The sequence below is a fragment of the Polyodon spathula genome, chromosome 12 (genome assembly GCF_017654505.1).
Source record: "Polyodon spathula isolate WHYD16114869_AA chromosome 12, ASM1765450v1, whole genome shotgun sequence".
NCBI classification, from domain to species: Eukaryota; Metazoa; Chordata; class Actinopteri; order Acipenseriformes; family Polyodontidae; genus Polyodon; species Polyodon spathula.
The window spans coordinates 33,351,759-33,369,679 of NC_054545.1; the positions used below are offsets into that span (position 1 = coordinate 33,351,759).

The following is a 17,921-nucleotide window of genomic DNA, read 5'->3' on the forward strand; positions in this document are numbered from 1 at the left end:
ATTACGTCATTTGCTTGCTGTCATAGTATGGTGAGAGATTATGTGACCTGTATTATGCGACGTCGCCAGGTCAAAGTTATGGAAATGTATAATAATTTGAGAGGAACAATATGGCACCTAATGATCAATCAAAATACAACTTCTGTTAAAAACAACCACCTTTGTTGTCGAATACGTTTCCACTAGGGCATGGAAATATTTTCAGCAGCCACATACAAACAGCACATATATATGAAAAAAAAACTGAGCATACACTGCTAATCGGAGATTGGTAGAGGTTGTAGACGAATATGTAGCGGACACACAGAACAGCTTGGACAAGGACGGAGCTGAGCAGCAATACGCGTACATTACAGTAGAAATAGAACGGTGAATTGCACAGACCAGTCCTGCAGAGGGTGTTGCAACTTTTTTGACCAATTTGCAGCGTGCAGGCTCCTCCCCTTACTGCAGTGTGTTCATCACGTCTTCTCGGTGAGGAAGTTCAAGGTAAGAGTAGAAAAAAAAAAAAAAAACATTTTCACAATATTTTTTATAATATATCATATCTGCATTTAGTTCGGCATGTGGGCAAAACAAGAAACTGTTTTAAGTTTTCCAGATTTTAAAAAAGGGTGTTCAGTACGGGTAGCCGCATGGATAGTGTTTCAAGTTGCTTAAATAAACACCGGTATATTTATTTTTGTTTACTTTTGACAGCACCCCTCCTCTCCTTAATTTACATAATGTTATTCCTATCACAAAACAGGACCCATAAGTATTGTGATGTGCCTTTCAAAATCCAATCTAAACAAAATTAACATCTGGTAAAATATATTTTGATTGATCTGGCTGTGAAGCGTTGCTGCATGTCCGTCATTTGTTTTATTCCTGTGCATTGAAATGCATGTGTTGACACCAGAATAAAAATGAAGACACATGTTGCCCTAAGTAAAAACGTCTCGCTGCTACAATAGCTAGGGAGGCGAATTCTAGACGGGAAGTAAGTAGTTAACGTGTATATAGTTTTATAGATAGGTTTACTGTTTTAGTTCAGAACCACAGTGTTCAGTTGCAAGTTAAGCATTTTGGAGGAAAAATACAAACAGATGTTTAAATTTTTGTTTCAATAATCTTAAGTCAACAAGATCTGACAGTATGTGATGACATATGTTTATAAAATAAATATGAGAAGTGATTCAAGGCAATGTTGCTCCGTGGAAGGAACATTTATGAAAAAGATAACATTTATACAAAATTTAGTAAATTGCACATTTATACAAAAAAATCGGTAAAAGTCTTTGTTTAACAGTTCTACAGAGTACAAGGGAATTACTATGCAACTTCCAATAGAGAGTCTCAGAACTGTTAAGGCAAACATGGAATCTAGTTGGTTTCTGGAATTGCCATGTTTCTGAAGCCTTACCTGGTATTGTAGTATCTTTAGGAATGTAACTGAGCTGGTATTGTGGTGGCTTTAGGAATGTAAATGTCCTCGGAAGATCAAGAAGCCCAAGAGGATGAGCTTCTGGCTCTAGCGAGTATCTACCATGAGGAGGAATTTAGGAGGGCCGAGTCTTCTCAAGGGGGGGAGATTCAGGTCTGTCTGCAGCTGCCTAAGGACTTTATCATATTCGTCAGCGGTAAGTTACTCTTGTGTACAGTACTTACTTAGTCATTGTATGGATCTTTAGCGAGATATAGCGTTTTATTTGGTTACCTTGGAATAATTATGGACTCCTATTGCATTGCACCTTTTTGGGCCTTTCCTCTAAGTTACTTAGTGTTTGCTTTGTCTGAGTAAGCTCTGGAACGGTTCAAACTGCTATGCAAAATTAAATGACACCCTGTTTATTTAACTTAGTTGGATACATGATCATTTTGGGAATTAAAAAGTTCACCTAAATATTAGGAGAGATGCACGCCTTTTCAGTCCGCCAGAACCATCAACAGTCTGAGTCTTTGTTAGACCCCTGCATATTTGTAATCTCAGTCAAAGATGAGAGAGAATTTATTTTTTTTAACTGATATTTTCAAGAGCAATTTGTACAACTTGAGCGTGCCTTATTCCCGATTGCTCGTTGTAAAGGTGAAGTGTTTTCTCAACTCTCCAGCCTACAGCTCTCTCTGAGCTCACTTATTTCTGCTTTATTGCAGGAGAAGACCAGCATGCCCAGAAAAAGGACAGGATAGAACACAGTGTGTCATTTCTACCTCCAGTCGTGTTGAACTTTGAGTTACCTTCAGATTATCCATCAACCTCTTCCCCCATATTCACCTTGAGCTGCAAATGGCTTCCCAAAATTCAGGTTTGGATTTATTTATTTTTTTCTAAACTGAGGAATAATTAAAACTGCTGATTTGTTTGTTGTATTTTTTCAGATTAGTTCAGTAAATAACTTACTTGAGTCCTTTTAAATATAACTGCAAAACCAGGCAAAAGTGTTTATGGGTTGACAAATAAAGCAAGGATGCCTGAGGATAGATGTAAAAGAAAGGAGGAACACTGTATCAGTGATGGAGTAGAGACAAGATCTTATAATAGAAATAGAAATCGGGGATGACTGATTTATGGTGTTCTCTTTAGCTTAGTGCCGTTTGCAAGCGTTTGGATGATCTCTGGCAGGAGAGTGTTGGAAGTGTGGTCCTGTTCTCATGGATGCAGTTCCTGAAAGAAGACCTTCTCACTTTCCTGAATATAAAGTCCCCGCTAGAAATTAAAAATCCCTCCAAAGGCAGGCAGAAAAAGAACGAGCTTGACGACATTCACAGCAATGCCAAGGAAGAATCACTGGACCCAAGAGCCATCCAGGACTCAGATTCCAGGATCAGCATCCTCCCTCAGATCCTAGATTTCGATCAGACTCAACAGCAGAAGGCCTTCGACAATAAGGCATATGTCTGTGGCATCTGCTTTTCAGAGAAGATGGGAGCTGAGTGCCTGGATTTTAAAGAGTGCAAGCATGTGTACTGCAAGGCCTGTCTCAAGGAGTATTTCCAGATCCAGATCAGAGACGGGAATGTCCAGTGCCTTAACTGTCCAGAGCCTAAATGCACCTCATTGGCTACACCTGCACAGGTAAGCTTATTCTTATTGTTGCTTTAAAAAAAAAAAAAATAAAATAAAAATAAATAAAAATATATATATATATATATATATATATATATATATATATATATATATATATATATATATATATATATATATATATATATATATATATATATATATATATATATATATATATATATATATATACATATATATATATATATATATATATATATATATATACATATATATATATATGTGTGTGTGTGTGTGTATATATATATATATATATATATATATGTGTGTGTGTGTGTGTGTGTGTATATATATATATATATATATATATATATATATATATATATATATATATATATATATATATATACACACACGTATATATAATGTGTGTGTGTGTACATGGACCACAAAAGTGGATCAGTTGTACACACTACTAGTATCAAATAGAGAATTCCTAGTAAAACTTGCAATGCGTTTTTTTTTTTCTAAATTAAATTCCATTGGTTTGCTTCAGTAGTATTTGGTATCCTGTATAATATCCTTCCTCTTCAGGTTAAGGGCCTCGTAGGGGAAGAGCTCTTCGCTCGCTACGACCGGCTGCTACTGCAGTCCAGCTTGGACATGATGGCGGATGTGGTGTACTGTCCTCGGAGAGTCTGCGAGACGGCAGTGATGCTGGAGCCCGGCTGTACCATGGGCATTTGTTCTGGTTGCCAGTATGCATTCTGTACCCTCTGTAAACTGGCCTACCATGGGGTGTCACCCTGCAGCACAACTGCAGGTCAGGGGAAGTCTCTTTATTTTAATAATATTGAAATGCACTGGAGCATGACTTTCCGTACACAGTGGTAGTGTAGATTCTGATTTTGGCCTGGTTTCCCGGGTAACCCCTATGAGTTTCCTGTTGTATTATAGAGCAGCTACGCGGCCTACGTGATGAGTACCTGGGGTCAACGGACGAGGGGAAGAAATTCCTTGAGCAACGCTTTGGGAAGAGGGTCATTCAGAAGGCAGTGGAGGAGTCCCACAGCCAGGACTGGCTTGAGAAGAACTCCAAGGCCTGTCCACGTTGTGGCACTCACATACAGGTAAGAAAGGGTCCAACCCCATCTGTACACGAAACACTTTTACTGATTGTGTAGCAAAAGTCGCACGGAGCAGTCCAACTGCAAGCCCCAGATACATTACTGTCTGCTACTGTATAGGAGGGAAATTTAAACAGGAATCTACAATACAATACCTGATTAGTCTTCATTTTCATACATTAAAAAATGTGTAAGACAGGTAATACAGTCTCACTTAGTGACACGGACACCCACGTAATTGACTTGTTAAAGAGCTGTGGTACCCACATCCAGGTAAAACTGTGTTGTCCAAACTCTGACGAGGTCCACAGGTAGCACAGTCCCCCATACAGGTAAAGCAGTCAGTGGTGTGCTGTTCAGTTCATTAATATTCACAAGTGCTTCTTGCTTTGTAGAAGGTGGATGGCTGCAACAAGATGACCTGCATCAACTGCCACCAGTACTTCTGCTGGCTTTGTATGTGTCAGCTGTCACGGGCCAACCCCTATGGGCATTTCAACAATAGTGCTATGCCCTGCTTTAACCAGTAAGTCGATAATTGAATTTTATTTTAAATTTGTTTTAATGTCGGCCCTTTTAATACAATATCTGTACCGCACATTAAAGGCTTTTTTTTTTTTTTTTTTTTTTTTTTTTGGAAGAACAATTTAATTTGTTTTTGTAATGGTCTGTTGTAGTTTTAGGTCATTTTTTTGTGTATTTTTTTTTTTTTTTAACTGGTCACAAATACAGCTTTATTTCCATACAGTAAACATTGTTTTGTTTTTTGTGTGGTTAGGGAGGTTGGAATTATGAGCCGTATATTCCTATCAATGTAAACTTCAACAGAAGAAGATTATCTGTGGAAGGTGAAGCTCACACACGTTTTATGCTTTGTCAGGTTGTTTCAAGGTGTCGATATTGAGGATGATGCATTCTGGAGCGATGAAGAAGATGACGACGACTAATATGAAAGTTAAAGGGGATTGCAATCACAGAAATCTGCCCATTCTGTCCTGATGCGACATGCCTTTACATGGTGTAAAATTTAAACAATGGAACAATAGCTCCCGTAGTCTAAGGGAAAAACACACCGGGTGTCATCAAAGCTTATACTTTGGAGCTTGAACCACTTGCATTTTGTATTGTTTTAGGTAAAACATTATGTTACAAAATGTGAAACTGCTGGAAGTGGAATTTAAATTTATCTTTCCAAAATGTGACACTTTGAAGGTCTATTGTTTTTTTTTGTTTTTTTTTAGGTATTTGCAAATTAAAAACTGCACTGTTCTGACACTATGTACAAGGGGCATAAAAGAGGCTTAAAACATATTGTGGTGCACCTCAGCTTAGCTGTCTGCATTGGCTCATTTTTTAAGAATGAAAATGAACACAAATAAGGTATTTAATTGTCAATCCTTATTTAAGTAACACTCATATACAATAACTGACAGCGATATCATCTGGTACACCTTGGGTCGTGTTCTTCCTTTAAATGCAATCACGCCTGTTTAAAACAAAATGACTCGTTTTTTTAATGAACATTTACATGAAATATTTGTAACTTTAAAAATGAAAAACACTTAAAATGAGATGATCACCATAAGGCCTTTTTTTTTTGTATTGCAGTCTGGTGATGTGCACTGGAAAACAATGCATATTTAAAATAAATATTTGCTGGATGAAAACACTATGTAACAAAATTTTTGTTCCTGGGTAGTAAGTGTTATTTCCTAATTGCTTGTGCCTCAAAAGTATAGAAAATGGCTATTATTCCCCACAAACTTTGCTTTTGTGACCAGGACAGTGATATTTCAAAATATCACTATTTCCAATGAGAAAACGGGCGAATTTGTGAATTTGGATTCATATGTTGTTTTTTTCTGACTTTATGTGAACGAAAAGACACAAATTCGCCCGTTTACTCATTGGAAATAGTGATATTTTGAAATTTACCTGTCCTGGTCACAAAAGCAAAGTTTGTGGGGAATAATAGCCATTTTCTATACTTTTGAGGCATAAGCAATTAGGAAATAACACTTACTACCCAGGAACAAAAAAAAAAAATAAAAAATTGTTACACGGTGAAATTAATGAACAGCATAGTCCTGTCTTGGGTACTTTCAACATGACTGCAGTCAAAAGAATAGAAAGTCTGTGTTTTTTGTGCAAGTTAGAAATCACTTGTTAATTTTTTTTTAAATTAGTCTATTCCATTTTAAAAACAAGGCAAGTTAATCAAAACACCAGAATGACATAAAGTAGTGTGACCCTGTAAACATAGATTTTTTTGTAATTTTAGAACTGCAGAATAAACATGGCCCTTTCTTTAAGTATAAATTTAAAATCGTGAAACAAATAAGGAAAAAAGTGTTCATGCAGTGACTGACAGTTCAGTAATCTAGCTGCCTTGTGTGTGGTTGTGCTATCATTACCTCTGTTTAACACATGGAAGTAATGCATTTCTTTAAGACATACATGAAGAAATATTACATTATTGCTGCTTATCATTTCGGACCTTTACATATTATAGAGGAGCTTTTTTCTAACATGTATAGCAATGGTCTACCACACAGCCTTTGTTTATTATTTGATTTTATATATATATATATATATATATATATATATATATATAATTATATAATATAGATATATTATATATAATATATACACGCGATATTATATTGTGCGCTAAAATAAATGGTTTATTTCAAGACTAATCTTTGTTTGTGTATCTGTTTCTTGAACATGCGCTCATTTCTTTCATGTGATTATTATGCATTACGTTGTTTTTTTTAAGCAAGATCTTGAGAAGGAACTCGCCCAGTTGTGATGTAATTATAAAACGGTTCCTTCCTCTTAAGGCCGTTAGAATCTGGAATCTAGAATCATAGTTACCTGCTAATGTATCGTGGCCTGTGATTGGTGGGAAAATAAAGCGTGCATCATCAAAACTGTTTATTCCAACGTCATGAATCATTGAATGGGCGTTAAAAACAGGAGGTTAGAGGACACATACATCACATGGGCTTTTTCCACAGTCCAGCCACCTGATTGGAGGAAATGTAAAACTGCACCAGTGAAAGGTCTTGTCTAATTAAACACACACAAAACTGTACTGAAAAACCATTTATAAAGTAATGGTTTCCTGACTGAAAAGAAAGTAAAATGAGGATGACGTTTCGTTTTTTGGTTTTTTTAAAAAAAAACGAATACCGAATTGGAGGTCAAAGGCGAAAAAACACGATACTCGAACAGAATAGTGTAAAATTGTGTAAAAGTCTTTAACAACTTCCTGGCTATGGCAGACTCAGGACCACCTTATCGAATTATCCTGTTTGGCCTCTAACGTGACGATCCCAAGTCATATGACCACCTGCATGTACTTTGCTGCTTAGAAGCTGTTCTGGTTATGAGATTTCAGAAGGAATCAAAGAAGCGAATGAAACGGCATGTTTCACTACTGGTAAGATTTATTTGGAAAAAATAATAATTCTAACAATAATTAGTCCGTGCGATACTGTAAGTTATTAATATAGATTATTCGATTTTTCATTAAAAAATACGGTCTAGTGCATTTTGTATCATGCTTTAAAAAAAAAAAAAAAAAAAAAAATGACGTGAAATAAGTATTATATACCGTTATCGAGAACAATGCCAATTTAATGGTATTCGTGGAGGGTTTTTCGTAATTTCTTTATTTTTGCAAAGATTAGTAGCTAAAAAGAGAGAAAATAAATCCAATAAACAGAAGTGCATTACTGGGGATGTTGCACTTGTTGTGTTGTTACAGGTAGCTGTAAACTGTTTATGGTTTATAACTACAGTATTTACTACTTTTTAGGTTGGGCTGCTCCAATAAAGTTTAATGTCTTGGTTTGCCTTTACTGTAGCCAGGGTTGTAGCAAAATACCCAGGAAATGTTTTAGGCAGGTGTGAAAAAATGCTGTAAAGTAAGAATGCTTTCAAAAATAGACATGTTAATAGATTGTATTTATCAATTAACTAAATGAATAGTGAGTGAACAGAAGAAAAATCTACATCAAATCCATATTTGGTGTGACCACCCTTTGCCTTCAAAACAGCATCAATTCTTCTAGGTACACTTGCACAAAGTCAGGGATTTTGTAGGCATATAGTCAGGTGTATGATTAAACAATTATACCAAATAGGTGCTAATGATCATCAATTCAGTATGTAGGTTGAAACAGTTGTGTAGGAGGAATAAAACTGGGTGAGGAACAGCCAAACTCAGCTAACAAGGTGAGGTTGCTGAGGACAGTTTACTGTCAAAAGTCATACACCGTGGCAAGACTGAGCACAGCAACAAGACACAAGGTAGTTATACTGCATCAGCAAGGTCTCTCCCAGGCAGAAATTTCAAGGCAGACAGGGGATTCCAGATGTGCTGTCCAAGCTCTATTGAAGAAGCACAAAGAAACGGGCAACACTGAGGACCGTAGATGCAGTGGTCGGCCAAGGAAACTTACTGAAGCAGATAAAAGACGCATCATGCTTACTTACCTTCGCAATCAGAAGATGTCCAGCAATGCCATCAGCTCAGAATTGGCAGAAAACAGTGGGACCCTGGTACACCCATCTACTATCCGGAAAAGCCATACCTCCGACGTTGAAACAAGGCTAAGCGACTCAACTATGCACGAAAAGACAGGGACTGGGGTGCAGAAAAATGGCAGCAGGCGCTCTGGACTGATGAGTCAAAATTTGAAATATTTGGCTGTAGCAGAAGGCAGTTTGTTTGCCGAAGGGCTGGAGAGCGGTACACGAATGAGCGTCTGCAGGCAACAGTGAAGAATGGTGGAGGTTCCTTGCAAGTTTGGGGCTGCATTTCTGCAAATGGAGTTGGGGATTTGATCATAATTAATGGTCTCCTCAATGCTGAGAAGTACAGGCAGATACTTATCCATCATGCAATACCATCAGGGAGGCATCTGATTGGCCCCAAATTTATTCTGCAGCATGACAATGACCCCAAACATACAGCGAAAATCATTAAGAACTATCTTCAGCGTGAAGAAGAACAAGGAGTCCTGGAAGTGATGGTATGGCCCCCACAGAGCCCTGATCTCAACATCATTGAGTCTGTCTGGGATTACATGAAGAGAGAGAAGCAACTGAGGCTGCCTAAATCCACAGAACAACTGTGATTAGTTCTCCAAGATTCCTTAGCAAGGACAAATCTTGTATTATTTAATGTCTAACATTAATGTAGTTTTCAGTACACATTGATGTACTAGACTAATGTGTGGCACTGTATAGTTCTCTATCCGTTCTCCTTCAGCAAAACAAGTTTCTGGAAGAGGCCATCTGGCAGCCGATTTCTTTGGGGGCTGAAAGTCAATAGTATGTGTATGTGTGTGTATATATATATATCTGTCTATACTATATCGAATCTATCTATCTGCGATTTTGCTAGACTGTTGTTGATTTAACGTTACTCCCAAGACGAACTGGCTTGTGCGGGTGCATCTTTTTTTTTTTTTAAATCGAATATGTGATCGCTATAATTAAATGTCATACAGCTGCAGGTTAATATTTAAACTATTCCAAAATTCTCAGGAAATGTATTTTTGATACAAGCTTGACTGTAGCTTTGTGACTGTAGATTTTTTGTTACAATGAAGCTTATCATTCTTGATGACTACAAGCAGGCAAGTGAATGGGCTGCCAAATACATCAGAAACAGAATCCTTCAGTTCAACCCGGGCCCAGACAGGTACTTCACCTTGGGCCTCCCGACTGGTAGGTTTTCTGAGGTAAACCAGCCTCTTTCTTAAAGGACATAGCTACTAATGTCATTCGAGGATTTTTTTTGGTACCCTACCATTTTGTAGCTGATCGTCATAATTTCAGTGTTTCACTTAGGCCAGAGTTTTTGTCGTTGCCATGCCTGTATATTTCTGCATCAATGGCTTTGTCCGTGCTATACATTTGATATAATCAGGCAAAGGAAAATGTGACTTTTCTATGCACCTCTTTAAATTGTCTGCAGGAATCTTCGTCTGTGTTTTTAAGGTTAAAAAGGCTTGCCCCTTTTGTCTTGCTCAGGTAGTACCCCTCTGGGCTGCTATAAGAAGCTGATAGAGTACTTTAAGAAGGGGGAACTCTCTTTCAAGTATGTTAAGACCTTTAACATGGATGAATATGTGGGTGAGTCTGCTTTAATTTAATCATAGAAAACCCTGGAGAATGTCTTTATTTTAAGTGACAGTTCCTTTCTGCTATAGTATATTTACTCTCTCATCCCACAATGTTATTTTTATATCAGTGTGACCATGTTTTTTCATTTACAAAGGAATTCAAGCCATACAACGATGTAGTTGAAGTGGAAGTAGTGCCATCTAAAAAAATAACTTTATCTGTTTATTTTCAAATTCACAGGGCTTCCAAGAGATCACCCTGAGAGCTACCATTCCTTCATGTGGAACAATTTTTTCAAACACACTGACATCCTGGCTGAGAACACCCACATCCTGGATGGGAATGCACCTGACCTGCAGGCAGAGTGTGAGGCCTATGAGGAGCAGATCAGAGCTGCCAGAGGGATAGATCTCTTTGTGGGAGGTATCCTTCCTCCACACTCAACGCAAGCTTTTCTAATTTTAAATAAGCGAAATCTGTAACCTCTGAAATATCCTATTTCACCTTGAATGCCTGGCTAGTGGTTAAAAGGTGTCTTCTTGTTTAGGGATTGGACCCGAAGGACACATTGCCTTCAATGAACCTGGCTCCAGCCTGGTGTCCCGGACACGGGTCAAAACATTGGCCCTAGATACCATCCTAGCCAATGCCAGGTTCTTTGAAGGGGACCTCACCAAAGTTCCCACTATGGCTCTGACGGTTGGGGTTGGAACAGTCATGGATGCCAGAGAAGTAGGTGGACACGCCAAACAGGAGCAAGTGTGTTCTAGAACGGGGGCCATGAGATGGGATCAGGGTGAGCCATAGCAAATACAAAAATGTTGTGTCCTAAATGACCCTAACAAAGCAATCTCCCCACTGATAGGGAGAGCAATGAATTTGGCCGAACTAGAAATGACACTGAAAGCAGTACTTCTACTTGTTTTAATGTTTAAATCCACCACTCTTCAGATCAATTAAATAGACCCCGATGTTGGTACAAAGCTGTTTTCCATGTTTTCTAAGTACCATAAAAGATATTGTCCAGTTAAAAATAACTGTTTCACTGCCACGTTGTTTTAACCACTGGTCATATCAATGATGTAGTTCTTTTTTCACATATCCATTTTACTTAATATTTACAAACTATTCCATCAAAGGTGCCTTTACCATTACCTAGTGCACCCGGGGATGCTATATTTCTGTTCACAACAAAAATCTAGTTTTGCAAGAAATTGAACATGCTTTTGGGACATTGTCTGCTGCATTGCAAGACATGGAAGCAAAATCAACATAAACTGATTTGGATGACCCGCACAGATTGAAAATGCTTCTGGATGCTCTGTTATCTTCCCATTTCAGGTGATGTTCCTCATCACTGGGGCACACAAATCACTCGCACTTTACAAGGCGATCGAGGAAGGCGTTAACCACTTGTGGACCGCGTCTGCCTTTCAGCAGCATCCTCAGACACTGTTTGTGTGTGACGAGGACGGCACACTAGAGCTGAAAGTTAAAACGGTCAAGTATTTCAAAGGTAAGTAAGAGGAGGACTCCTACCACCCTATTCAGAATTCTGCCAAATTATCTGTCCCACCTCATTGGAACATGTCTAAAAGTGTTTTCAAATGCAACTATTGAAACTTAAAAATAAGTTACCATAGAAATAACACTTGAGATTGGCACGTGAATATCTAAAATGTGAGATGCTTTTAGAAATAAACACTAGGGGTGAGCAACTGCAATTTTCGCCCCCTCTGCAACTGGAAACTGAGAAAATGTACAATCTCTATACAAAATCACAGTTTCAGAGGGGACCCAAATTAGAACTGCACACCTATAGTGGTAATTTGCCACCTCGTTTTCAGGTTTTTTTTTTTTTTTTTTTTTTTTTTTTTTTTTTTTTGAGTGTTTTCAGAAACAGGAGAAGGGGACAAGCCTGTAGGCCTGGTAAATAATGGTCTAAAACAATGACAATAGAGACAGATAGAGAACACACATACCATGATACCAAACATATAAGAAATTAAATAAGATGATGATGGAGATAGTATCGCTTTAGTTTAATCTAATCTGTATTACCATTATCACAGTGGTCGTTTATTCAGATTTAAGTCCTTTCTGTTGTTTTCAGGTATGATGCAGGTTCACAACAAACTTGTTGAGCCTTTGTCCAGCACTGATGTGAAGAGTACTGACGTCAAGCCATCGGCAGGGAAACCCTACAGCGACTGAAGCCCTTGGAAGAGCTCAGTTGATTAAGCACTTATATACAGTCCCTATAGAAAGTCTACACCCCCTTGAACTTTTTCACATTTTGTTGTGTCAGTGCCTCAGAGTTTCATGCATTTAAATGAGGATTTTTTTTTCCACTTATCTACACACCATACTCCACACTGTTAAGGGAAAAAAAAGTTTTTGAGAAAAAGATTATCTATAAAAAATACAAAACTGAAATTTCATAATTGGATAAGTCTTCACCCCTTGAGTTAATACTTACTGGAAGCACCTTTGGTAGCAATTACAGCTGTAAGTCTGTTGGGATAGGTCTCTACCAACTTTCTACCCCTAGATTTCACAATATTTGACCATTCATCTTTACAAAACTGTTCAAGCTCTGTCAAATTCCTAGGGGAGCATTGATGGGCAGCAATCTTCAAGTCATGCCACAAATTTTCAATTGGATTTAGGTTGGGGCTCTGACTGGGGTCACTCAAGAACATTTACCTTTTTGTTTCTTAGCCACTCCAGTGTAGATTTGGCTGTGTGCTTTGGGTCATTGTCATGTTGAACGGTGAACTTCCATCCCAGTTTCAGCTTTCTTGCACAGCTCAAGGACTTTTCTGTACTTTGCTCCATTCATTTTCCCTTCTATCCTGACAAGTGCCCCAGTCCCTGCCAATGAGAAACATCCCCATAACATGATGCTGCCACCACCATGCTTCACAGTAGAGATGGTGTTCTGTGGGTGATGCGGTGTGTTGGGTTTGCGCCAAACATAACGCTTTGCATTTAGGCCAAAAAGTTATATTTTAGTATTGTCAGACCACAAAACTTTTTGCCAGATGGCTACAGAATCCCCTGAGTGTTTTTTGCATATTTCAAATGGGATTCAAGGTGGGCTTTCTTTAGTAAAATACAGGCCAGATTTGTGGAGTGCCTGGGATATTGTTGTCACATGCGCACTTTGACCAGTCTGTAGCTCTTGCAAAGTTGCCAGGTGTCGTGATCCATCAAATCAACAGTATGAAGGTCACTCTTGAAATCAAGACTTAAAGGATGTGTTGCAGTAAGAATACCTCTGTTATGAAAGGGGAACAAGACTAATAGGCTAAAATATGCACAAGAACAGTCCTGGGTTTGTCAATTACAGATGATGTTTCTTTGTACTTGTTATGGACACAATCAAGTGATCAAAGGTGTCTTTATACTAGTTGATGGATGGACATTTGAGTAAATTGTTGATGCTTATACTGCATCGGAGTAGAAAAATGCAACATGTCTAAGACTTTTGCACAGCAGTGTATAATAGGTGTGTGTGTGTGTGTGTCTGAGACTGAGAGAAGAGATGGCTTTTGATGATTTCACTTTAAATAGATCATTTTCATATTTAAAAACCTAAAAACTGCCAGTGTTCCCGGCTTCCCAATTGCATTAATGTTTTGGAAAACTTTAATACAAGATGCTGATATTTTATGAGCATTCAATAAACTTAATTTTTCTAACGCATTGTGGTGGTGATTTATCCTTTACATTCAAATTCATCCATTCATTCTTTCCCAAAATCTGGATGATACAAGGTTGAAGAGACTGGTCAATGAGCTGAATTTCTGCTTTGGAGGTAAAAAGGCTATAGTGGTGGTGTTAATGAAACTGTGTGCACCTTTCAGATTAGGAGGGGTATTTACCTCATACAAACCAAAATCTAAGGCAAGACTTGTACTGATAATGCACAAAGTTTGGGACGTGGACATAAATAATGTTTAATGAACACTGACGAAATTGGGGGTGGGTTATTGTGTGTAGAGACTGAAAAGAACAATACCGTACTAAAGAAAACAGACATTCAATTGTAAGAGATTCAAAAGCAATACATGCAGTTTAATCCCTTTGGCTAGAGTTGTTGACTCTGGACAACCCTTTAAAATGGTCCCTTTCCTGCCTCATGCTTTAGAAACGTCACTTTGTCTTTCTCCTGTACATTAGCAAAGGTACACCGTTTCACAGGAAGGTTTCACTGTTCAATCTTACTGGCAATGCAGCCAGATATACAGGCTTGCTGCAGACTGAAAAAGGTGAGTGTGTGCCTGTGCATTTGCCGGTTTAGTTCTAAAGCTAAAAAAATTCCGACAATAAAAGAATGGATTCTTGGATGCTGTGCTTGTTATTCAGTGATGTGTTCTACTGAGTAATGTTTCATAACCAACACTGTTACCTAATCATGTGATTGTTAGTATAAACTTGTGGTTTCTGCTGTATTAGTAGCCCAGTTATCTGAAAAACACTGAATTGGTTTGGGCTTGTGCACAGCTCCATAACTTTAGACAGTGGCAGGCAAATCACAGTGACAAAATGGACTGGAATACTTTCATGACACATGCTAGATACGTTGTAAAGCACATACACTAAGTGATGCAATTTTAAGTTTATGTGCAAGTCAGTGCAATATATATAATTTTATTATTTTTTTTACCAAAGTAGGCGACCTAAAACTTTTTTCTTTAGAATAACATTGTCGAGAAAAGGCATTTGATTCGTAAGCTTTAAGTTGTAATATATTTATAAACACTGTGTCTGTAAAGCTAAAACTTAAATTGGAGGTGCCCAGATTTCATACTGATAGTGTACTAAGCAACACCCAGGAGTTCATGAGACACTCACAAATGAGCCATATTCAAAGCCTTGTTCTCCAGAGTAAAACTATTACAAAGTTACAAAGCTAGAAATAAATCCAGCAGGTATTCATTTAAGACAGTTTAAGTGGGTTGAGTTTTGTTCTCTTTTTGTCAAAGGGGTAAAAAGCCTTTGTCATATTCCCAGTTGGAAAGAGGAAAAAGCACCTGTCAGTGCTATAAAACTATCAATGAACAGCTATTAGAGCCCTGACATTAAGCGACAGTTAAGTGATAACTTCAATGTGTTTTTTTCTCTGCTCAGAATGAAACTTGTATTAGGCTTTGACACGTCTATTTATATTGTAATGTTAAAGGCCTGTGTAAATGTTTCTAGTATATATATACATACAGTGCCTAGAAAGTCTACACGCCATTTCAATATATTCACCTTTTGTTGCCTTATAGCCTGGAATTAAAATGCATTAAAACCCCCTCAGCTCACCTCACAGAAGGGAAGTTGTCACTACGGGTGCCTCCAGCCTGGGCTGGGGAGTGGTCTGGAATGGGAAGGGAATACGAGGTCAGTGGAAGTTACCTTGGCAGCAAACGCATATAAATGCCCAAGCAATGCAAGCAGTAGCCCAGGCGTTATTTCATTTTCGCCAGCAATTAGCGCACAAACAAGTGCTGGTCCAGATGGACAACACGACAGTGGTAGCCTACAAAAACCATCAAGGTGGCCTGCGACTCCTGTCTTGGATGCACAGAAACTTGCGTTCCTTCTGAGCAGAGAAGCAGACCTCCTGTCCAGAGGAGCTCCAGACAGCTCGGAATGGAGACTGCACCCTCAGGATGTGAAACAAATTTGGGAGAGGTTTCGTATAGCACAAGTCGACCTCTTCGCCACAGCTGAGACACTGACTAGAGGGGAGGCATGCCTTGATTTAGTCTTTTCAAATAACGAAAACAGACTAACTAAAACAGAGGTCAGAGAACCACTGGCAAACTCAGACCACAAGATGGTCTCAGTTGAAACTTTGCTTTTTAAAACCCCCAAGTAATGACTAAAGCTAAGGTTTACAATTTTAGAAAAGCAAACTATGAAGGTATGGAACAAAGACTAACAGAAGTAGATTGGAGTAAAATAGAGAAAACATCCACAGAAAAAGGATGGCTGTTCTTCAAAAATGTTAGAGGCGCAAAACAATTACATCCCTAAAGTAAACTAATCTAAATGTAAAACTAAATTGGCAAAATGGTTTAATAGATCAATAAAAAAAATAAAATAAAATCAGTGAAAAAAGGCACTTTACAGAGAGTTTAAAAGGGACCAAAACCAAAGTACACAGAAAGAGTACACGGAACTGCAAACGCAAGTCAAAAAGGAAGTTAGAAAGGCAAAGAGAGAAATAGAAATGAACATTGCTAAGGGGGCTGACATTGTCAACCTGTTCCTATCCAGTTTTAAATAACTTTAGAAGTAGAAATGTTAAAGGGACTAGGAGCTCTTAAAATAAACAAATCCCCTGGGCCAAATGAGATCCTCCCAATAGTACTCAAAGAAATGAAAGAAGTTATTTACAAACTGCTAACAAAGATCATGCAACAGTCTTTTGACACAGGGGTTGTACTGACAGACTGGAAAATAGCAAAAATAATACCGATCCACAAAAAGGGAAACAAAACTGAACCAGGTAACTACAGACCAATAAGCCTGACTTCTATTATATGCAGACATATGGAAACTATAATAAGATCCAAAATGGAAAATGACCTATATGGTAACAGTATCCTAGGAGACAGTCAACATGGTTTTAGGAAAGGGAGATCGTGTCTAACTAACTGCTTGAATTTTTTGAGGATGCAACATCGATAATGGATAATTGCAAAGCATGTGACATGGTTTATTTAGATTTCCAGAAAACTTTTTTGACAAAGTCCCGCAAAAAAGATTAATTCTCAAACTGAACGCAGTTGGGATTCAAGGAAACACATGTACATGGATTAGGGAGTGGTTAACATGTAGAAAACAGAAAGTACTGATTAGAGGAGAAGCCTCAGAATGGCGTGAGGTAACCAGTTGAGTACCACAGGGATCAGTGTTAGGTCCTCTGCTATTCCTAATCTGCATTCATGATTTAGATTATGGTATAGTAAGCAAACTTGTTAAATTTGCAGACGACACAAAAATAGGAGGAGTGGCAAACACTGTTCCAGCAGCAAAGGTCATTCAAAATGATCTAGACAAGATTCAGAACTGGGCAGACACATGGGAAGTGATATTTAATAGAGAAAAGTGTAAGGTACTGCACGCAGGAAATAAAAATGTGCATTATAAATATCATATGGAAGATACTGAAATTGAAGAAGGAATCTATGAAAAAGACCTAGGAGTTTTTGTTGACTCAGAAATGTCTTCATCTAGACAATGTGGGGAAGCTATAAAAAAGGCTAACAAGTTGCTCGGATACATTGTGAAAAGTGTTGAATTTAAATCAAGGGAAGTAATGTTAAAACTGTACAGTGCATTAGTAAGACCTCATCTTGAATATTGTGTTCAGTTCTGGTCATCTCACTACAAAAAGGATATTGCTGCTCTATAAAGAATGCAAAGAAGAGCGACCAGAATTATTTCATCAGACAATATCTACCATTTCTAATATCTACCATCTTCCAGCCAGAAAACCCCTTAAATTCACAATCACATTGAAAAACAATGAACTGAACATTATGATTGGAAAAGGGCATAGTTAAAAGACAGGGTAAACATAAACTTGATAGAGTATGGAATGGAAAGTTGACAATTGAGTGAACATATAGCTTACAGTCATT

At 37.9% G+C, this 17,921-nt stretch overlaps 2 protein-coding genes across 3 annotated transcripts; both read left to right on the forward strand.

The window, feature by feature from the left end:
• The first annotated feature begins 70 nt into the window (after positions 1-70).
• On the forward strand, positions 71-5,693 carry LOC121325052 (E3 ubiquitin-protein ligase RNF14-like). Its single transcript, XM_041267365.1, has 8 exons — positions 71-489; positions 1,461-1,622; positions 2,137-2,288; positions 2,567-3,058; positions 3,602-3,830; positions 3,965-4,137; positions 4,530-4,660; positions 5,015-5,693. Exons 2-8 carry the CDS (start codon positions 1,469-1,471, stop codon positions 5,079-5,081), a joined length of 1,398 nt encoding a protein of 465 aa, XP_041123299.1. The 5' UTR covers positions 71-489; positions 1,461-1,468; the 3' UTR covers positions 5,082-5,693.
• Positions 5,694-7,175: 1,482 nt separating this feature from the next.
• On the forward strand, positions 7,176-12,606 carry LOC121323850 (glucosamine-6-phosphate isomerase 1-like). Of its 2 annotated transcripts, XM_041265130.1 has the most exons (6): positions 7,487-7,579; positions 10,183-10,284; positions 10,516-10,698; positions 10,823-11,007; positions 11,617-11,791; positions 12,389-12,606. In XM_041265130.1, the coding sequence occupies exons 2-6, from the start codon at positions 10,269-10,271 to the stop codon at positions 12,487-12,489; spliced, it is 660 nt and encodes a 219-aa protein (XP_041121064.1). In that variant the 5' UTR covers positions 7,487-7,579; positions 10,183-10,268; the 3' UTR covers positions 12,490-12,606. The 2 variants fall into 2 exon arrangements, with proteins under 2 accessions (XP_041121062.1, XP_041121064.1); XM_041265128.1 differs by lacking the exon at positions 10,183-10,284 and having other exon boundaries at positions 7,176-7,579.
• Positions 12,607-17,921: the final 5,315 nt, after the last annotated feature.

Excerpts from the sequence above, each read along its gene's own strand:
- LOC121325052 (XM_041267365.1), top strand. The coding sequence starts at position 1,469 with ATGTCCTCGGAAGATCAAGAAGCCCAAGAGGATGAGCTTCTGGCTCTA. Across the intron at positions 4,138-4,529 it reads GTTGTGGCACTCACATACAG|AAGGTGGATGGCTGCAACAA; the intron begins GTAAGAAAGGGT and ends CTTGCTTTGTAG. Across the intron at positions 4,661-5,014 it reads GCTATGCCCTGCTTTAACCA|GTTGTTTCAAGGTGTCGATA; the intron begins GTAAGTCGATAA and ends ATGCTTTGTCAG.
- LOC121323850 (XM_041265130.1), top strand. Across the intron at positions 10,699-10,822 it reads GATAGATCTCTTTGTGGGAG|GGATTGGACCCGAAGGACAC; the intron begins GTATCCTTCCTC and ends CTTCTTGTTTAG. Across the intron at positions 11,792-12,388 it reads AACGGTCAAGTATTTCAAAG|GTATGATGCAGGTTCACAAC; the intron begins GTAAGTAAGAGG and ends TGTTGTTTTCAG.